Raw genomic sequence first — 18,701 nt, forward strand, 5'->3', positions numbered from 1 at the left:
TATTTTTATGAACACCTATAGAAATACAGAAGTACAGACAGAAGTATGTGGTTGCATACTTCAAAATTAAAAATGAATCTCAAAAAGGTTTAACAATTAAAAACTACTTCTCAAAAACACCTGCCTAAAGTTTTTGCTATGCAAACACTTCATAGTGAAGCTGATGAAGCCTTTATAACATGACTTACGCAGTAACAGTACAAAGCTCCCCAAAAGCATTTACCTTCCTAGGAACGCCATTGATATGAAGCTTCACCATGTATTTACCACATGGATTATATTCTGGTTCTCCTTTCTTATTCTGAGGGTAAATTATACTGTTAAACAGGAAAAAAAAAGAAAAGGAAGAAATTATTACATAAATGACTTGGCTGTACTTACACTTATAATGATAAAAGGAATTAACACAGTCTGTTTATAGAATTTACACTGAACAGAAATACAGAATTTTTAATGAAGAGCAACTCAAATTTAGTAAAAAAAGTTAGTCATGTTTAAATAAGTCTTATTTTTTCAGGCCCTGCTCTTTGCTGCAGCTTTCTACTTAATATAGAGGCAAAAAGTACATAAGTAACCTAATTGTTTCTCAAACAGAAGCAATGCAAACAAATTTATCTTACAATTTATCTTAAGCAAGCAGTATTTACAAATCTATAATATAAATACAGTATTTGCCTGAATGACAAATCAAACTTCTGAAGGAGAAGGCAGTGCAGAACTTGCTGGTCTTGAAAAGAATACAAATTCAGTTCTAAAAAGAGTACTTTAAAACAAAACAATGCAAAAACATTCACACACTGGTCTGGCAAGAGCCTGTCAGTGAAGTCCAGAAAATCCACAGCAAATTTATCATAGGATGCCAATTGAGTGGAGCTGAGATAGGGTTGTTAACATTAATTCTACAATGAATTGTAAAATGGGCTACCTGTTGCACGACAGCTAACAAAGTAGAAAAATGAAACTAGAGAGCATTATAAATAAATGTTATATTGAAAAAATCCTGAACAAATGCAAAATCCTTCCAACTATTTCTTACTCCTCAAAGCACATCTGAAGATAGACCCCAGTGTCTGTATACATATGTACAGTAATTTCATGATTATAAGCCGCACTGAGTATAAGCCACACTTCCCGGTCACAGCAAATTTTCTTTCTTTGTCCATATATAAGCCGCACCTGATTATAAGCCGCACTTTGGGTTTGGACCAAAATTTTAGTCAAAATGGTGTGGCTTATAATCGCGAAATTACTGTATATTGTCAGCGAGTTATATCTTAGCTAGCCAGGAGTTTTGTGATTTTTTAAAAATTTTGTAATGACCTATGCTTATTTAGTTAAGGAATGTTTGACTGTCATTTTAGCTGGCTTTGATTTACATCTGTGTTGGCTGAATGACAGTAGAAAACCCTGAGAAATTATCTTACAGCACCTGCAGAAAGGAACTCCATGAACCCATACCCCTTAGAGAACTTAACAGTTGAAGAACAAAATTCAATAAAGAATTGTTTAATGGTTATCATATAACTAGAGATGAATAAGATATCATAGAAAAAGAAAGCTATCTTGAGTAAGTTAAAGAGTCAAAGGCCTATATGGCCCAGAAAACCTGATTAATACACTGCAGGTACAGTAAGGGAGCCATGTCATAAGCTTGTTACACCCCAGAAAAGTTAACCAATGGCAGAAAATTAACCAGGACAGCAAATTCAATAAAGCGCTGCTTAGCTGGATAAAACCTGGGCTATCCATTAAACAAAGATAGATGAGATGTTCTGGTACTAATAAAAGAAACAAAACACCTATACCATGATGCAATAAATTGGGCAGACTTTTGAAGTGTCTATAAAAAAGATTAGAAAATCTTGTATATTAGAGCATATACATAAATGTCGGAAAATTATTGTTTCTTTGAACATGTCAATAGAATAAATCCACAATTTGTTCCCAATTTTGATTCAAAATTTTTATTAGGACTTTTTGTCTAACAGCTTTTTGCTGTTAAACTTACAACCCTTTGTTTCAATATAAAGTTGGCTTCCAGCTTAGAAGTTCTGAAACCACACGAGCCCAAAGGAGGTGAAGGTGAAACAAGTGCTGTTTTTTACTGTGTAAGCTGTCACAGAACATACTGCAAAAGTGTGGCAGTATTAAGTCTGAAAAGATCTTACAAAGCAACAGCTACTTACCTTGTGATCAATTTTTTGTTGTATCTTCTTTCATATGCTGCACTGATAGCTAGTGATGCCACGAAAGAACAATCTGACACTATTGTCTATGAAGAAAAGAAAACCAGTGAGGACATTTACTAATAACTCAGATACTGAGAGATGAATGCAGTGTGTGGTAGTGAAGGAAAACAGTCAGTTAGTAATTCCGTTCAAAAGAGAAGGATTTAAACTAAAAGAAGCAAAGTCACTATTAAAGAAGCAGAAAATGTATGCTTGCTCAATAGAGCAAAATTTTTCTATTTATTTACCCTTACAAGAGCCAAGGAAAGCACTCTCGTATTTGGAGATTCCATTTTGAACAACAAATCCCCCATGATAAACCACTAGCAGCACACATTTTTCCTTGGGAACAATTTACCTGCTTTATGCTGAAACTCGATACAGTATAGATCATCGTAGGGTTATTTGTTATGTCATCTGGTCGCACCCACTTGGCAAACATTGCTTTCTGTTTGGGGGAGAGTGGTAGCTTCCCACATTTATCACTAGATTTAAGAGAGAAAAAAAGTAGAAATAAATCAATAGCAGCTTAGAAGAGCGTTTCGTGTTAGGTGCAGTCTTAAATATGTCTGATAGATGGTGCAAAATACGCACAGAACAATTACAAAGCTGCAAAATACTTTCAAAGAGCACTGCTTCTAAGTTTGTGGTTTTTAAGGGGGAAAAAGACAAATATATTAAAAAACTTCAACCAACCTATCTATTATGGCTGTGCAATCTTAACTTATTATTGCTTATGAACTAAAGTCTAGCTGTTTTATATCACTCTTCCCTGGAACAACCCTTTACAGAGGAAACAGCTATCATCTGCACTTTAGAGGCAACAGAGCTAAACTCATTAGCATGAAGCAGCATCAGAAAACAGACTTAAGCTGCCAGCCCAGCCCAATAATCCAAAAAGCCAAATATAATATTATCCTCATAGCCTTGAGGAATACATAAGTGCAAAAGTACTACATAGTAGGATCATCTTACAATACAGTTTTAAGTTCAGAGAGGAAGAAGGAAGTGGTAGTATTTGAATATCTCTGCCTGAATTACGCTTAAAAGCCTATGTAAACAATTTTAAACCCTGAAAAAGAAAATACAGAAATATCAAATATGGAAAAGTTTTGAAAATAAAAACAAAAATTAAGTTCAGTAATCGAAGCATACTTACGAAAAAGGCATAGGGAAGGCAAAACGCTCCCTCAGATCAACGCTCATGAAAGGTACATATTCAATGCCATTAATCTTTGAAGTCTTCCTGCAAGTCAGAAGACAAACATAAAAAAAGAAGAGTTACAAACCTATCAATCATCTTCTGAATATTAATTTGCAGAAGTTAATTGCAAATAAAATAACTTTTTAAAAACTAGTAATACACAGTGCTTCTGAAAACAAGACAACTACCTCTTGAACATCATATATTTGATAGTTTTCCAAAGTCACAGTTTAGGTTAATGGTTTTATGGATTATTTGTACCTTATTTCACCTATAATAAAAATCAAAGTAAAACGAACTGGATGTAATAGAAGGCAGAGTCATATTAAACATGGTGAGCCTTTGATTTCCAGTGAAGTAGCAGTTGTATAGTCTATAAAAACAACTTTGCACTCCGGCTTCTCAGAGCCAGACTTTTCATGAACTCATTTTGGAAAATCTTAGACTTACCTGAGTACTTCAATCTCCTCTGCAGTGTATCTCTGACCTTGAGATTCACTAGCTTGTACTGCTCTTATTGTCTGTGGTTTATCATTTAAAGAAAAATCAGGTCCCAATGGAAAGAATGTTCTGACTGGCTGATTTGGTTTGGCTGCAGTTGACTTTTCTTTCTGAGATGGTTTTGACATAGATTCCTTCAGTGCTTCTGCTCTAAAGCAAATAAAGAATGCATTTTCTTTACAACAGTGATATAAACTTAATTACAGTTCAATTACTGATTTTCTTGGTTCATGTTCCCACATATTTTAAATGGAATGAGAAAATGCCCAAGTTGACTAACGCTACTTTTTCTAAAAAACAAAAATTGATTTCTGATGCTTCTTTGTTTTTCTGTTCTTGAATGAGTTGGAAATACAGCATTTCCAACTCATACAAGCTACTTTTGACATAACTCATTAGATTTTTATTGCCTCTAAATTATGCTAATAGGAGAATTTGTTTAAGTGTTCATTATGTGGAATCTCAGAACAAGATCACTGAAACACAGAGAGAAAACTGATGTGCATTCTCTCATACCTTCCAAATATATTCTGCCTAGCAGGTATTCAATAGCAGTAAAACCCATGGGCATTCTCACAACTCAGACTCTCACTGGTTGAACACTGCGTATGCAGGAGCCGTATTTTGTAATTGTTGCCTTAAGCTGCTGGACAGTCACATGCATGCAAAACATTGGGTTTTTTTCTGAACACAGACTGAGAAGTGCTAAAACCCAACTTATACTGAAACTTAGCCCAACACAGCCTGGGATTCATCATCATAGAGCTGACTTAAAAAGAGGTACATTGAACTTATACTTGTGTAAATTGTTTCAGACAGAGATTTCACTACACATACACCATGCATTTAGATAGATTGTTATTGTACAGAAAAGTGTTTCCCAGATTCTAAGTTGTCTTCCTTATGGAGAGACACTGACACCTTGACTTCATGTTAGCCTGAATTCAGCATCTTCTAGCGAGGTCAATAATTACAGTACTCTGGATTATATCTCTGAAATACGGCATTTGTTCTAACAAACACATTGTCCTCTCCTAATTCTGCATGTCCCAAGATTCCCAGAGGGTTGGCACAACAGCTGCTACATTCAGCAGTGAAGCAGCTGGCAACTGGCTCCAAGGTGAACTCTGCAGGAGCTTAGTCTACACAGAATCCACACAGACATGTTAGACCGAGAATCCAACTCAGAGGGTACACTTAGACCTGACAGCAAGTATGTTTACTAACATTAGCAGCACTCACCTATCCAGTGCTTGTCGAGCCAGCTGTTTCAGTTTGGACTGGAGGCCTGCTTCTGAGGTTTCAGTAGCCTAAAGTGCAAAATAAAAGAAAAATCTACACATCCAAAAACCCCTATCATGTTTAAAAGCTCAGCTGTCATACTTCTAGATTACAGCAAAGAGTAACTAGCTATTTATTCCAATTCACTTTTTGAAATGAGCAAATATTTTGATTTGTTTGTTGTGGTTTCTTTTTTTAAACTCAGCGTTGAAAAAATACAATGTAAGCAAATATAATTTTGCTGTTCTAGTGAAATTTTGATAGAATGGAAGTTATGTCTAAAATTCTTCAGCATGGAAAACAGTGCATATGCAAAAAGAATTGCCAGAAGAATTAATTGTATTAAAACACTATTGGCAGAAAGAAGACAACACAAAATGTTGCATATACTGCTGAGCTTGGACGTGTTCCGATTCTTTTCCCCATGTGTTAAAATTATCATGGTAACTTAGGAAAAAAAATTTAAATGTTTACTTTCAAAAAATAAGTTTGTTTTCAAACAAACAAGACACAGGTGCAAGAACACTTTAAACTTGCAATCAAAAGCATAAAATAACCTAGGACAGGGTGACAAAGATGTGAAGGATGTTAACTTCTGTTCCCATTTGGGAGGTCATCTATCACAGTTTATACTTTTGTCTTCCTTACAGAAGAAGCATGGCTTCTGCAGCCAAACAATCTGCAGAACTGAGGCATGGCTTCTCCCGTGGCACCCACAAGCAGGTTTCAGGTTCTAGCTTTGTGCCTTGACCAATTACTCCAGGTCAGGGATGTCAACTGAGGATACAAAAAGCAAGCTACTTTCACCCCAAGAAACAAAACTAGAAACATCCTCTGTAAGCAACTAATTTCATTTGCAAACAAATAACACTGGTGCTCCTGGTTGGAAAAGACTTTTAAAGATTTATGAAGATAAGTAGTGGAGATGGAACACCAGCACACTCATGTAGGAGTCAGCCACGGAAAAGGAAGAGGAGTAATGGCTTATCTTTGAGTACTCCAAGGGTAAGGAAGAAATAGATCTCTCCCTGAATTTACTGTGGAGAAAGACAGAAATAAATCTTTAAGATGGTAGAGTTCCTTAAATCTCCTTTCATCATGGGAAAAAGGTGGTACTTTTGGGTCACCTCAAGGTACAGACTTTACCATCACATCAAAAAAAGAATATGCTGGTCAAGATTAAAAGAAATTTCAGCAGTATCTTGTACCTAAGGAAAAACCCAATAAATGTAGTTGTCAATACGAGATATTTTCAGACTAACTTCAGTAATATTTGCAGGCACTGACACAACAGAAGGAGGAACACAGCAAAGGAAAAGGAGCATGCTGCCTTAGTAAACGTTATGTAATAGACTGAAAATGTTCTGCTCCAACAGCACGAGTGGAAAAACTAGAGCAGCTCTACTAACTCTTGATCTGGTTACACTGTATCACCACGGGTTTTAGCCTTGGTAAAACCTGTTAACATAATTCAGAGGAAAGGATTTACTCAAGCATGTAGCAACAGTAATATAACACCTTCAACAACCCACAAATATTTTTACATTATAACATTGAAAAGAAGAAAAAAAGAAAAACAGACTTGGTGGAGTTACATTATGATGGTGAGCTCTTCTTGTAATGAGTTAATTAAGGCAACTGGACTTAAGGGAGAAAAGCAGTACCTGTAATTATATTTTCTTCATTGTTTATGTATTGGCCAAATCATCCTTACTAATTTCAGCGTGAATTGAATTCACTCATAACAGCTTTAGTGTTGAACACTTGAGTAACCAAATAGTATTTTTAATAGTTTTGGCATCAGTAGACTGTTACGCTTTCAGAAAATGTTACACATACAGATTTCCCTTAAATGACTTCCTTTAATGTAGTCAGAAATTAATACAGCTGACACATTAGCAAGTCATCTTCATTTTTAACATGACTTTAATTTCTGGTTTTGTGGTATTTGCTCCAGGGCAAAAATCAACATGAAAAATATTCCAGAATATTTCTAGCTTTTAGTATAATCTAGTCCAGAAAAAAACCCACATATATGACAAGTCCCCATAAATTTACAGTGTTGTATAGCAACATAACAAAGACTGGAAGAAACACTAAAAAAAACAACAGTGAAACAAAAAAAAATAAATTAAAAGGTCATTTTTACAAATACAGGTACTCCATTTTCAAGCCAGCCTTTAATGCTCAGTCATTTGTGAGAGTGGAAGAATTTCTTACCATCACATAATTCCACCAAGTTAACCTGTAGCTTAACATACTGTTTTCAAACAGAGTTCCACTGCTTCTGTGTACAACTCTATAGCTTCTTCTGCATTGCCTTTATCATCTTCATCAAAAGCCTGTGTAACTAGGAAGTGAGCCCGCTCCAAGTCCAACTGTTGTTTTGACTTCAGAGGGTCTGTCTTCTGTGATTGAACTAAATGAAAAAACAAGTATTTAGCTTTCTACAGCAGCAGATATGTAAAAACATCCTGAACATGTCACCAAAACACTAGCAGCTCTAATCAGATGGGTAACATCTCTTTCTTGTCTGGAAACAAAATCTTTCTAAATTTTGCTATAAACATCTATTCAAGGACAAGGAAACACCATCAGACTTCCTGAAGCAGAGGTTAGCGCTCAGGATATTTCAGATGTGAAATAATATAGATAAAATCTCTTCCATACTACACTGAGAACAAGGATGTTTAATTACATAAAATATTGCATCATTTGTGAAAATACCCATGACAGTATGCAAGTTCCTTAGGTGTCCATGTCACCTAATACCTTTATTAATGAACTTTCTCACATTTCCTCTGCAGATGTGGTACTTCAGAATATTTAAAAGCAAAGAATATTTAAAAGCAAAGGATACCCACACTCAAGTCCTTAGAAAGTCAGTCTCTGCTTAATTTATGACATATCAGAATTCAAAGCACTGATGTGCTCATTGTATTTGTGGTTCTTCACAAAGGACAAGAAAATCAGAATAATAAAAACAGAGCAAACACCATTGATATGTATTTCACAGCAGCAAACAACTTTCCATTCAATTAATTTAAGCAGAGGTTTAATTAGAAAGCTCCTTACCCACCTGCTGAATGGAGAGCTTGAACTCGCTCCAAGTACTCATTTATTTTTTCTTGAATATTTTCCAAGTTGGACCCAGCCATCCCTGCATAAATCAAGGCTTGTGCAGCTTCCTGCAGGGAGAAGAATTGGAGACAAAGTTAATGTTTGCTGCCTAGAAAATTACCTACCATAAACAGAGGGCCTGCAGCAGCCATGAGTTGCACGAAAGCAAGTCCTTATATCTGCAAAAAGACTCAGTAGCTGCAGGGAAATTCTGCTCAAAAAGAAAAAGTTTCAAGTCACAAGCTAGATCATGTTTAATTTCTCACATCTGGGACAACCGATAAGACTATAAAAATATTCAGAAGTTTTGTCAGACCAGATCTTAGGTCTGTTTATATAGTAATGTATGAAATTAGGAGATTATAAGCAGAACTCTTTAAGCATGCACTGAAATCAGTTTGGTTTTAAAGCTGAGGATTTAAGGTTAGGAAAAAAAGTAGCTACTCCAGTTATTTGCATTTAATCTGGCAATAATGAAAGTAAACAAATATAAAAGCTTTTTAAAATCAAACGCCAAGAATTTTTGTTTAGAATGTATTTAAAAAAAATTATTATTACTCAGATAAAACTATCCAATCTGGAACGCCTACAAATGTGAGGCTTTTTAGCTTCTCAGACTTGTTTGTTTAAATGTTTGTACGTACACAAAATACTGGATGGAAGTCTCCTTTCAGGAGGGAGCGTAGGCCTCTGGCTCAGGCACACAGTACATTACCCACATTAAGGCTTTTTCCATACTGTACAAATCTATTAACAAAAAACGCCTTCAGTTGCATAAGCTGTCTATCCCTTAACTGAATTTAAGAAAAACACATAAGGTTCAGCAGGGTTGATAGAAATAGCCAGAGCTGACACGGTCTCCGAACCACATGGAGAATCAACATTTGTCACCCCACAAAAATGAGGACAGAAACCTTGTTTTGCCCTCATTATTGACATGGGAAAACCCCCCACTTTTGTGGTAGTGCTTGCCTTCCCACCAGCAGTAGAGGAGAGGAGGTGGTCGTGCAGCAGGCAGGCTGGGAAGGCAGAAAGCAGAAGAGTAACTAGAGAGCTGCTTTACAGAGGCAGCGCTCAGAGAGGCTGCCCTGCAGAGGGAAAGCACAGATCCATGGCCAGGGCTCCCTTGTTTGTTTTATGGCCATTAGTTTGGACAAGTTTAGCAGTTTGCTCCCATATCCATCTGTTCAGTTTGCCCACACTTAAAGCTGATCTTGATGCAGACTGTATTTGTTACCAGGATAAATTTTCACCGAGAAATATCACAGAATCAAGTACTGCATGCTCCCTGCCAGCATCCATCTCCCTATTACATCACATAAAACATCCACAGCCACTGAAGGGTAAGCAGAAGTACCATTTAAATGTAGCAATTAACTACCATTAAGCACACAGCTATTTTTTGCACTACAATTATGAGCTGTTTCCAGTGACCAGATGGATGTGCAATTCCAACTTAGCATTTATGATCTCTCCAATGTCACTACTGTTTGTCACGAGTCGCGTGCCACAGTCACACTAAGTTAACTACTGATCATCAGTCTGCAAGCTGCTAAGGGCTGGTCAATAGCCAGACTTGCAACAGCCCTCAGCAGTTTTGGCTGAAGTCATCGGTGTCCAAATATGATCCTGACATTTCTGCAGAGCACCACTAATTAGCAAGCTGCCCGAAGCTGGTTCACATGCTCTTCACTCCTCTAGGCATCTCTCAAAGTTACATGTTAGCAGGAAACCAAGCATACTTGCTAACCATAAGAACTCCATTCACACAGGTCTGTTTTGGTGCCGTCTATGGCAACAACTGCAGCATTTTCCATATTTCATCCTTAAGGTTAAGTTCCTGCAGAAGCCAGTTCAGTATCCAAGCTTTCCCACAAGCTTAGTAATTGCACCAGTGGGCTCTGAACTTTTTAGAGCAGTTGATAAGAAAGCTGGTGACAGGTCAGAGCTTACTTCCACTGTGCTGGAATAAATAAGTAAATAAATAAATAAAGTATCCCTGAAATGACAAATGACATTTTGTAACTATTTTGCATAATTTAACACGGCAGTGATTCTTCAGGTGACATCCAGAAAGCCAAACATATCTAGGTTACACTCTTGTCTCGTGTTGCTTCAAGTGCACCAAGACTGCCAGGAGTGCAATTTTCCACTTAGCAAGAATATCACCTGTATACAGTATATGAAAAAGATTTTCCACGCACACATATGTTCAAAAGCATACAAGGGTGGCTATTTGCACAAAAAGATATTTTCATTCTGAATAGCATTGAGTAATTTTTTCCAGATAAAAGGAGAAATACACAGTACCAAAGCAGTACTGCACATGGTTATCAGACCACGCACACACAGTGTGGGTGATGACCACAGAGCTTATCGGTGTTATCAGCAACTATAACTTTTGCATATATAAGGTTTACATATATAAATTTAGCCCCCACAAAATCAACAACTGGGTTTAAAAAAAAAAAATACTCTTCTTCCTATTATTTCACACTTACATGCATACGCCTCCATGATATTAACACTATGCTTTTTAAACATTTCACAGACACCTTGTACTCGTGAAATAAAAGGTCAGCTACAGATCCTTTAACAATTTATTGGAAGAGAATGACTTTGTCAGGATAATGGAATTTGTGGAATGATTGCTGAGATAAGGATAAACAGAAGCTTCAAAGAGATTCCTTCTTGCAGATGAGAAATCAATGGGATACAGAACTTTAATGTAACTTTGACACATAAAACAACAAAATGAGACAATTTACATGGGTGAAAAATGCCTAACAGTTGCACAAAAACTACTAAATACTAGTAGTAAGCCTACAGATATTAAGCAAGACACTGAAACAACCTCATTACATCCTTAGCTACGCCAACGTGAAACTGTACTGAAACAATAAAATCTGGTCCCTCATGGAAAGAATATTCACATGAGGCTAAAAACCTGTCACTGACAGCTTGTGATCTGAACCTGTTTTACTGCTGAGCATCTTGTATTTCACCACAGACCTCTCTATTTACTTGATGACCGTACAACAGAGCTGCTCCCAGCTGCACACGCAGGAGCACAGTATGCCCACTTGTGGTTCTCCAAAATACCCAGCGCTTACATTACAGCGTAAAACCGAGCAGTCTTTCTGGCCTGGCAGGGCTTGGGGAGAGGCCAGCAATCAAAGTGTAGAACCAGCGGGGCAGAGACGCTTTTAGGTTACGATGAATCTTCCCAGAAGCACTGAAGGGGCTGCGTCTCCAGCAGCTGGAAGAAGCGCCCGTTCCCGTTTTTTAAGCACCTGCAGTACTACGCATAAGCCTGTCGGTAAACATCAGCGCACGGGTAGCGCTCGTTCCACCCAAAAACAGGACGCAGGGAAAAGACGTTTCGCAACCCGTCCTGAAGGACCCGGCTCCTCCAGAGACTGACAAACTTTCGACGCTCACGCACGGCCTTCCACTCTCGTCTCGGCGGGCACCGCCTCGTCTTCCCCGGGCCGAGCAGCCCGTTCCCGGGGCACACCCGCCGCGGGAGGGGGAGGGCGGGGGCGGCCGCGCTGACCCGGCGCGTCTCTCTCCGCCTGCAGGGCCGTGCCGGGCCGCGGGGGTGCCGAACGCTCCTCTCCGGCCCTCGGGGGGCCGAGAGGGGAGCGCGAACCCTTCGGCAGCTCAAGAGCATCGCGCGGCCCGCGGCGAGGGGAACGAGACACCGGTGCCTCGAGGGAACCGGCGCGTCCCCGCCGTACCTTGTAGTAGAAGACCGCTTCCTGGTAGCGCCCACTCTGGTCCCGCTGCACCGCCAGCTGCGCGAACTTCACCGCGTCCAGCTCCAGCGTGGTGGCGTCCATGGCCGGCGCCCTCCCGCTGCCGGCGACAGCTACCGTCGAAGCCCACCGTGTCCCAGTCCCCGCGCCCGCCCGGCCGCTTCCCCCGCCTCCCTGACCCCACCGCGCCCGTCGGCCGCGCCCCCATGTCTGGCCACGCCCCCGAGCCCGCCCCGCCGCGCTCATGGCCACGCCCATTGGCTCCGGTAGCCGGTTCCCCGTTTGGCCACGCCCACCGCGCGCCCCCGCAGAGGCCGCCCCGCCTGGGGCCGCACTGCGCGTGCTCGGGCGCGCGAGGGTGGTGAGGCGGTGGGCGGGAGGCGCGCGCGCCTGCCTGAGGCGCTTGAGGGATGAGCGCGTGCAGGGCAGTGATTACAGAATTATAGAATCAGTTAGGTTGGAAAAGACCTCTGAGATTATCGAATCTAACCCATGACCGACCACCATCGTGTCAGCCAGACCTAAGTGCCACGTCCAGCCTTAAACACCTCCGGGGACGGTGACTCCGCCACCTCCCTGGGCAGCCCATTCCCGTGTCTGCTGCTTCCTTCGCTGAAGAAATCTCCCCTAATGTCCGAGCTGAACCTGTCTTGGCACAGGTTGGTCCTGTCACTGGCAGACCCCGCCCGGATACACCCTCCTTTCAGGAAACTGTAGAGAGCAGTAAGTTCTCCCGGGAGAGAGGAGAGGCTCCCCTCCTTTTCTCCAGGCTGAACACCCGCAGCTCCCTCAGCTGCTCCTCTATCACAGGACTTGTGTTCCAGACCCTTCACCAGCTCCATCGCTCCAGTGTCTGTCTGGACTCACTCCAGCACCTCAATGCCCTTCCCGAACAGGACACAGCACGCAAAGTGCAGGCTCACCACTGCTGAGCACAGGTGAAGAATGACTTCCCTGGATTCTCTTCCATCCCTTCTCTCCCATGGTTTCAGTCACAGATGAAGGAAGCAGGTGCAGCCCAGGGGTTGCAGAGTGGGGTTGTTCTTTTTTCCCCCATTTCTCAATTTTTAATAGAGGTAAACATGGTTAATCCCCTTGAGGCTGGATTTTCTAGCATTCAGAGGAGAGCATTTTCTGTGTGCACCTGTTTGTCATATAGGTGTAAAGTGGAAAGCAAACAAAATACCTGTTTTTTTGTACTGATCCTCATTAAAACAAACAAAAAAATCAGGCTAGCAGTTTTGTAACCTAGATTATTTAGCTAGGATGTTCAGGATTTTCTTTCGTTTTCTACTGTAAGAGGCAGTTAGGGGAAATCTGAGGGGTGGGATTCTTGAGGAGTGGAGTTCCTCCACAAGGAGCAATATGACTAAGGCCTAATGGGAACAGGTTGCACTGGGAGAGGTTTAATCTTGACATAAGAAAGAAAAATTTTTAAAAATCATCGACCATTCATTGGAATAGCTTCCCTGGGGGCCATGGTGGAAGTTTTTAAGCTAGTCACATCTATGCTCCTCTTCCCACAGAAGGTTGGGGTTCCTTCTCATCTGGACAATTCTGTGATTCTACAGGCTTTTATATCTGCCTAAAAATGCAGCTTATTGTAAGGCATTGTTTTCATGAGATACAAAAATATTGTCTGGCAAGTTATTCTGCAGCTGTCCTTTAAGTATGTCTTTTCAGCCTATTTTCTGATTATAGGTTTAGTTAGAAGTGCAGCTAAATGCAGGAGTACTAGGTATTACAGTATTCAGGTATTACTGAAATCTGTTATTTTCCCTATAATTTTCTTAAGTACAGAGTTAAGTGGTTCCATTCCATCTTCTTCCATTCCTTATCTCTTTTGTGCTTTACTGACTGCATTTATATAAATGCAGTAATGTTTAGTGCAAAAAGGAACTTGTTTTTTGTGATCTGCTATGTAGGAAGAAGTTGTTCTATTCTTCATAGGTCTCCTTTTTGGCTGTGCTCCTTATAAAGTTAGTTGGTTTGAGTTTTCTTTTTCTTTGTAAGTATATTTTATGGGTTTCATCTGAGCACAGGAAAGATTCACATTACACTAAAGGGTTTTTTCTGAATAAAGCTCTATTTGTTCCATATTCCCCTAATGACACCATGAAAATGGAATTTCAGTCAGGGTCTGCCTCAATTTAATGTTCAGACATAGAGGTGTAACTTGCATAGCCTAAAATTAATTTGTGTATCATGGATTCTAACTAAACCATTTATGGATCAAATGCAACTCTGAAGTATTCAGAGTAACATGCATGATGAAAAGGAGGCTGAACTGGGCAGAACCACAGATAATGCTGTTCCTTACTTAAATCTACATGCCAAAGCCACTTACAGTAATTTCACGAATACAAGCCGCAGCAATTTGACCAAAATTTTGGTGGAAACCCCGAAGTGCGGCTAATATTCCGGGGCGGCTAATCTATTAACAAAATTCTAAAAGCTGCCAACACGGAAGTGAGAGCCCGCGGCAGCCCCAAGCCAAGCTGGAGCCCGGCCGGCCCCGGCAGAGGTGGGAAAGCCTGGCAGAGGCGGGGCCAGCAGTGTCGGGGGCGGGCGGCTGAGCCTGAGCCAGCAGGGCGGGGGAGCCCGGGAGAACTGGGGCTAGCAGTGCAGGGGAGCATGGCAGAAGCAGGAAGGCCGGCGGGTGGGGCTGCCTGGCAGCGGGGGAAGCCCAGCAGAATCGGGGCCAGCAGCGTGGGGGAGCCCGGCGGTGCGGGGGCCTGCAGTGCCGGCCAGGGCGAGGAAACGCGGCGGCGGTGCAGACGGGAGGGGGCGGCCGGCGAGCGTGGTGGCGGCGGCAGCAGCCCTGCCGGCGGGGCGAGCGAAAGCGGCGCTCGCGAAAGCGCCGCCCGGCGAGCGAAAGCGCCGCCGCTCGCCGCGAACCGCGAGCCGCGAAAGCGCCGCCGCTCGCCGCGAACCGCGAGCCGCGAACCGCGAACCGCGAGCCGCGAAAGCGCCGCGGGGCGGGCGCGGCGCGGGGCGGGCGCGGCGCTCGCGAGGCGCGGGGCGAGCGAAAGCGGCAGCGGGGCGGACGGCGAGCCCGGCGGCGGCAGCCCTGCCAACCGGGGCGAGCGAACGCGGCAGCGGGGCGGTGCTGACGGGAGAGGGGGGCCAGCGAGCCCGGCGGCGGCGGCAGCACCACCCGGCCAGCCCCGCCGAGCCGTGGCGCTGAGCTGGGCCACCCGGCCCCGTCGGCAACCATGAGCGAGCCGAGCCTGCCTGGCCCCGCCCCGAGCCAGTAAAGCCCGCTATGCCGCGATCCTGTTACTAATTGGCCAATTTGTGAAAGCTGCGCACGGATTCTCGCGACGAACGAAAGTGCGGCTAATATTCGGGGTGCGGCTTATCTATTGACAAAGACAGCAACATTGTCGAGGCACCGGGGGTGCGGCTTATAATCCGTGCGGCTTGTATTCGTGAAACTACTGTACTCTGCAACATAAACTCAGACCTCTTCCAACTAATTGGAATTTCAAAAATGTCACTTTGAAGAATTATTTTTTCACTATTTGATGGTCACTGTGATTGGCCCTTTTCAGACAATAAATGGCTTGTGTGTTTCTGTTTCTTACTAATCCTTTGTAAAATTCTACAAAAGGCTTTTAAATGTACAAGAAGTACAGTGAGTTATTGAGGTCATGACTGGAGCTAAGACTTCACACATATCAATTTTTTTGCCTTTTGCCTTTGCTTGTAGTGGTATTTTACTTTTGGAGCCAGATATTAAAATTGGTCTATTTTCTTTCTACATGAAGAAGAATAATTTCTTTCACATGAAGTTTATATATCCCAGACATTTAAATTTTTGTATGGTTAACTTTTTTGATACTGTACAGAAAACCACTTCCACTAACTAGGATTGTTAAATCCCTTTTTCCACTGTCACAAATCCCAATTCCACATCCAGGTCCTACTCTGCCTCAGTTTTTCTTCCCCGTGGTGATATTTGCTCTGAGTATCGCTTACTTCCCACCTTCTACTTACCTTATGTGCCTTCCTAATCTCATTTAATATTTGCTTTCTTTCCTTCCTGCCTGCCTTTTGCAGTCAGTATTCTCTGGGAAGATCATAGCTCTATAGGTTATCTTAATATTATTCCCTCCAACCCATTCCTTTTTGCAGAGGCAGTATCAGATAAAGAAATTCAGGTCTCTGTTTCTATGTCATAGTTTTTCATTGCTAACAAGACAGAATCAGTTCATTCTCAATTGTCCTTCCTCTGAAGGTACTTTCATCCCTCTTTTCCTTTTATCTCAAAAGGAATCTCACATGATGCTGTAATTTACTGCCTCCCAGCTCTTCTTCCTGCCTCCTGATTTTGATTTTTGCTTCTCTGCCTCTTCTTTTCCTTATTTTTTCAAACATATGTTGTAGGGATAGACGTTTGCATGTTGGTGATGTTCTTACCTAAATTTTGCTTACTGCCATACCTATTTTCATTTAACTGCATCCAAAGCTTTTTAATGCTTTATAATGCTTTTAGTGCTTTCCCCACCCCCTTTCCCCCATGCACTGAAAACCCCAAAGACACAAAACTTGGTATAATCTGGTCTGTGAATTCCTCCACAATTGCTTTCACTCTGTTGAGGCAATACAGAGTCAGAACAGGAGTTACTCTGGTCCTTTATTCATCTGACTGGAGTGTAGTTGATGCCTGTTGAAAGAGTACAGGAATAGGATAAAGTCAAAGTAGAGTTTTGTCTCAGCTACCCGTAGACTGTGGGTTGACCTCACATTATTGCCTCTGATACTACTTGCTGGGCTTATTTTCAATTAATTAGTCTAATTGTTGCTTTAGCACAATTTGATTTTGGCATTCAAAATGTTTTGAGGGAATGTTTAAATTTGTTGTATCGCATTCCATTGCAAAAAAACAAACCACAAAACCCAAAACAATAAACTAACTGCCATGCTGTTTCTCAATGCATTTTTTCACCCTTTCACCTCTGCTTATAGAAAATGATGATCCTATCACTCACGTCTTTTATTTTGCCCATAACTTTGTGTTGTTTACTATCTCTTTCTACCATTATTTCTTTTGTCACAGATTTAATCACTTTTCAATCTCACAATGTTTCCTTTGATGTGGAGTGACCAGAATAGTGTACAGTATTAGAACCGTCTTATTAATTTTGTATCCTTGTGCGTAATTTTCTTCTGTTTCATGATGATTCCTAACACTCCATTTGCATTTTTAACCACTGCTTAGCTTTGACTGAAGTTCTGAGCGCTCTCCAGAATGACTCGGCTTTTCTGAGAAAGGATTGATGGTTTAGCATCTGTCATTATGTACCTAATGTGGTGGTTTTCCCCCGTGATTTAATTTCATAGGCTGTTTACTACATACGCAGGAGAGACCCTTGCACGGCTTTCTGTAGCAGACTTTCACAACCAGACTATTTGTATCGGTGGCTGTGGAAAATTGCCAGGCTTGCTGTGGAGAATTGTCAAGGCTGGTTGAGCCAACGTGAGCTTACATGCTTGTCTTGTCCCTGGCTTTAACTCAATGTGTGGGGTGAAGTAGAGGCCTCCCAGTCCAGTGTTGTCTCAGCAAAGCACAGAAGAGCACTGCCACCTCTGTACAGGGATGTTGACCCTGACACGTGAATCCCCTCACCCAGGTGTAAAAGGCCTTGTTAGCAGTGTGAATCAGGTCCTTGGAGGAGACAGTGATGTATGGTTTTAAAATGCTGATGAAAGCAGGCTATTGGGCAGAGATCAGACAGCCTTTACTGGTGCTTTGACTTTTTTGGAGAGGAAGCAATGCTGAAGTGTTGGGTTTCTATTCTGCCTTTGATTCATCTGTAAGTCCTATAGCTCAGCTTGACCAAAGGTCAAAAAACCCCTCATTATCCTTCCTTTGGATGTGAAAAAATACACCCATCAATATGAAATTAGAAAGGGGCTGCCCTCCCCACCTATGACAGCAACAGCATTTGACCAATTATATTTGACTACAGTCCCATCCCCATTTACCCAAAAATATAACACTGACATTTGGAGTCCTCCATGGAGAGGATGAAAATATGACCCCAGTTCACAAACAAGTTGTTGGGCTTGCTCCTCTCTCCTCCCCGACACAGGTAGGTGTTCTTTTGCTAAGATTTGTGATTCTGACTGTGTCAGGGCATACTCTGGTGAAACCAAGCTAATTAACAGTGAAGTTAAGCTTAGTGAAAAGCTGAATTTGTTACTTTAGCTTGAATTGTTAATTTAGCTTAATTAATCACCAGCTAACCTTGATATATTTATCACTAATGCTGTAAGTGCATTTATCAATGGCTATTCCAAATCTTTATTCCTGTTGCTCCGATAAACTCCTCCAGTCATGAATTTGTGATTGTGAAAGTTCTTATTGAACATGATTTGACTTATGGGGCCAAATTGGTTATAATCAAAAATTCAGCCTAGCTACACCCAACCCCTCTGATCTCTGAGGACTAGCTGAAATGCAAGGGGGTTTATTTTCTCCAAAATTGCATACTCTAATGCATCACTGGTTCTTCTCCTTTTTATTTCTTGCCATTTTTAGGTAACTTGTGAATTTTTGCAATAGGTGACCACCTTGTTCAGAAACAGAAGTTGGATATGCTG

The 18,701-nt window shown here is 41.5% G+C and overlaps 1 protein-coding gene across 3 annotated transcripts in view; it reads right to left on the reverse strand.

Annotated features, from left to right (window-relative positions):
* CAPN7 (calpain 7) overlaps positions 1 to 12,253 on the reverse strand; it is a 29,690-nt gene extending 17,437 nt beyond the window's left edge. For 2 of the 3 annotated variants that reach the window (XM_033067077.2, XM_033067061.2), the window contains exons 1-9: positions 12,075 to 12,253; positions 8,294 to 8,402; positions 7,476 to 7,633; positions 5,176 to 5,243; positions 3,883 to 4,083; positions 3,388 to 3,474; positions 2,587 to 2,713; positions 2,187 to 2,272; positions 224 to 317 (exon numbers count right to left, since the gene is read on the reverse strand). In XM_033067077.2, the coding sequence (XP_032922968.1) occupies positions 224 to 317; positions 2,187 to 2,272; positions 2,587 to 2,713; positions 3,388 to 3,474; positions 3,883 to 4,083; positions 5,176 to 5,243; positions 7,476 to 7,633; positions 8,294 to 8,402; positions 12,075 to 12,176 (1,032 nt within the window). In that variant the 5' untranslated portion in view covers positions 12,177 to 12,253. Of the gene's footprint in view, positions 1 to 223; positions 318 to 2,186; positions 2,273 to 2,586; positions 2,714 to 3,387; positions 3,475 to 3,882; positions 4,084 to 5,175; positions 5,244 to 7,434; positions 7,634 to 8,293; positions 8,403 to 12,074 lie in introns of those variants that run through there. The other variant, XM_033067071.2, reaches the window with a different exon arrangement.
* Between the last annotated feature and the right edge of the window lie 6,448 nt (positions 12,254 to 18,701).

Source organism: Catharus ustulatus, chromosome 1, assembly GCF_009819885.2.
Source record: "Catharus ustulatus isolate bCatUst1 chromosome 1, bCatUst1.pri.v2, whole genome shotgun sequence".
In the NCBI taxonomy this organism is placed as follows: Eukaryota; Metazoa; Chordata; class Aves; order Passeriformes; family Turdidae; genus Catharus; species Catharus ustulatus.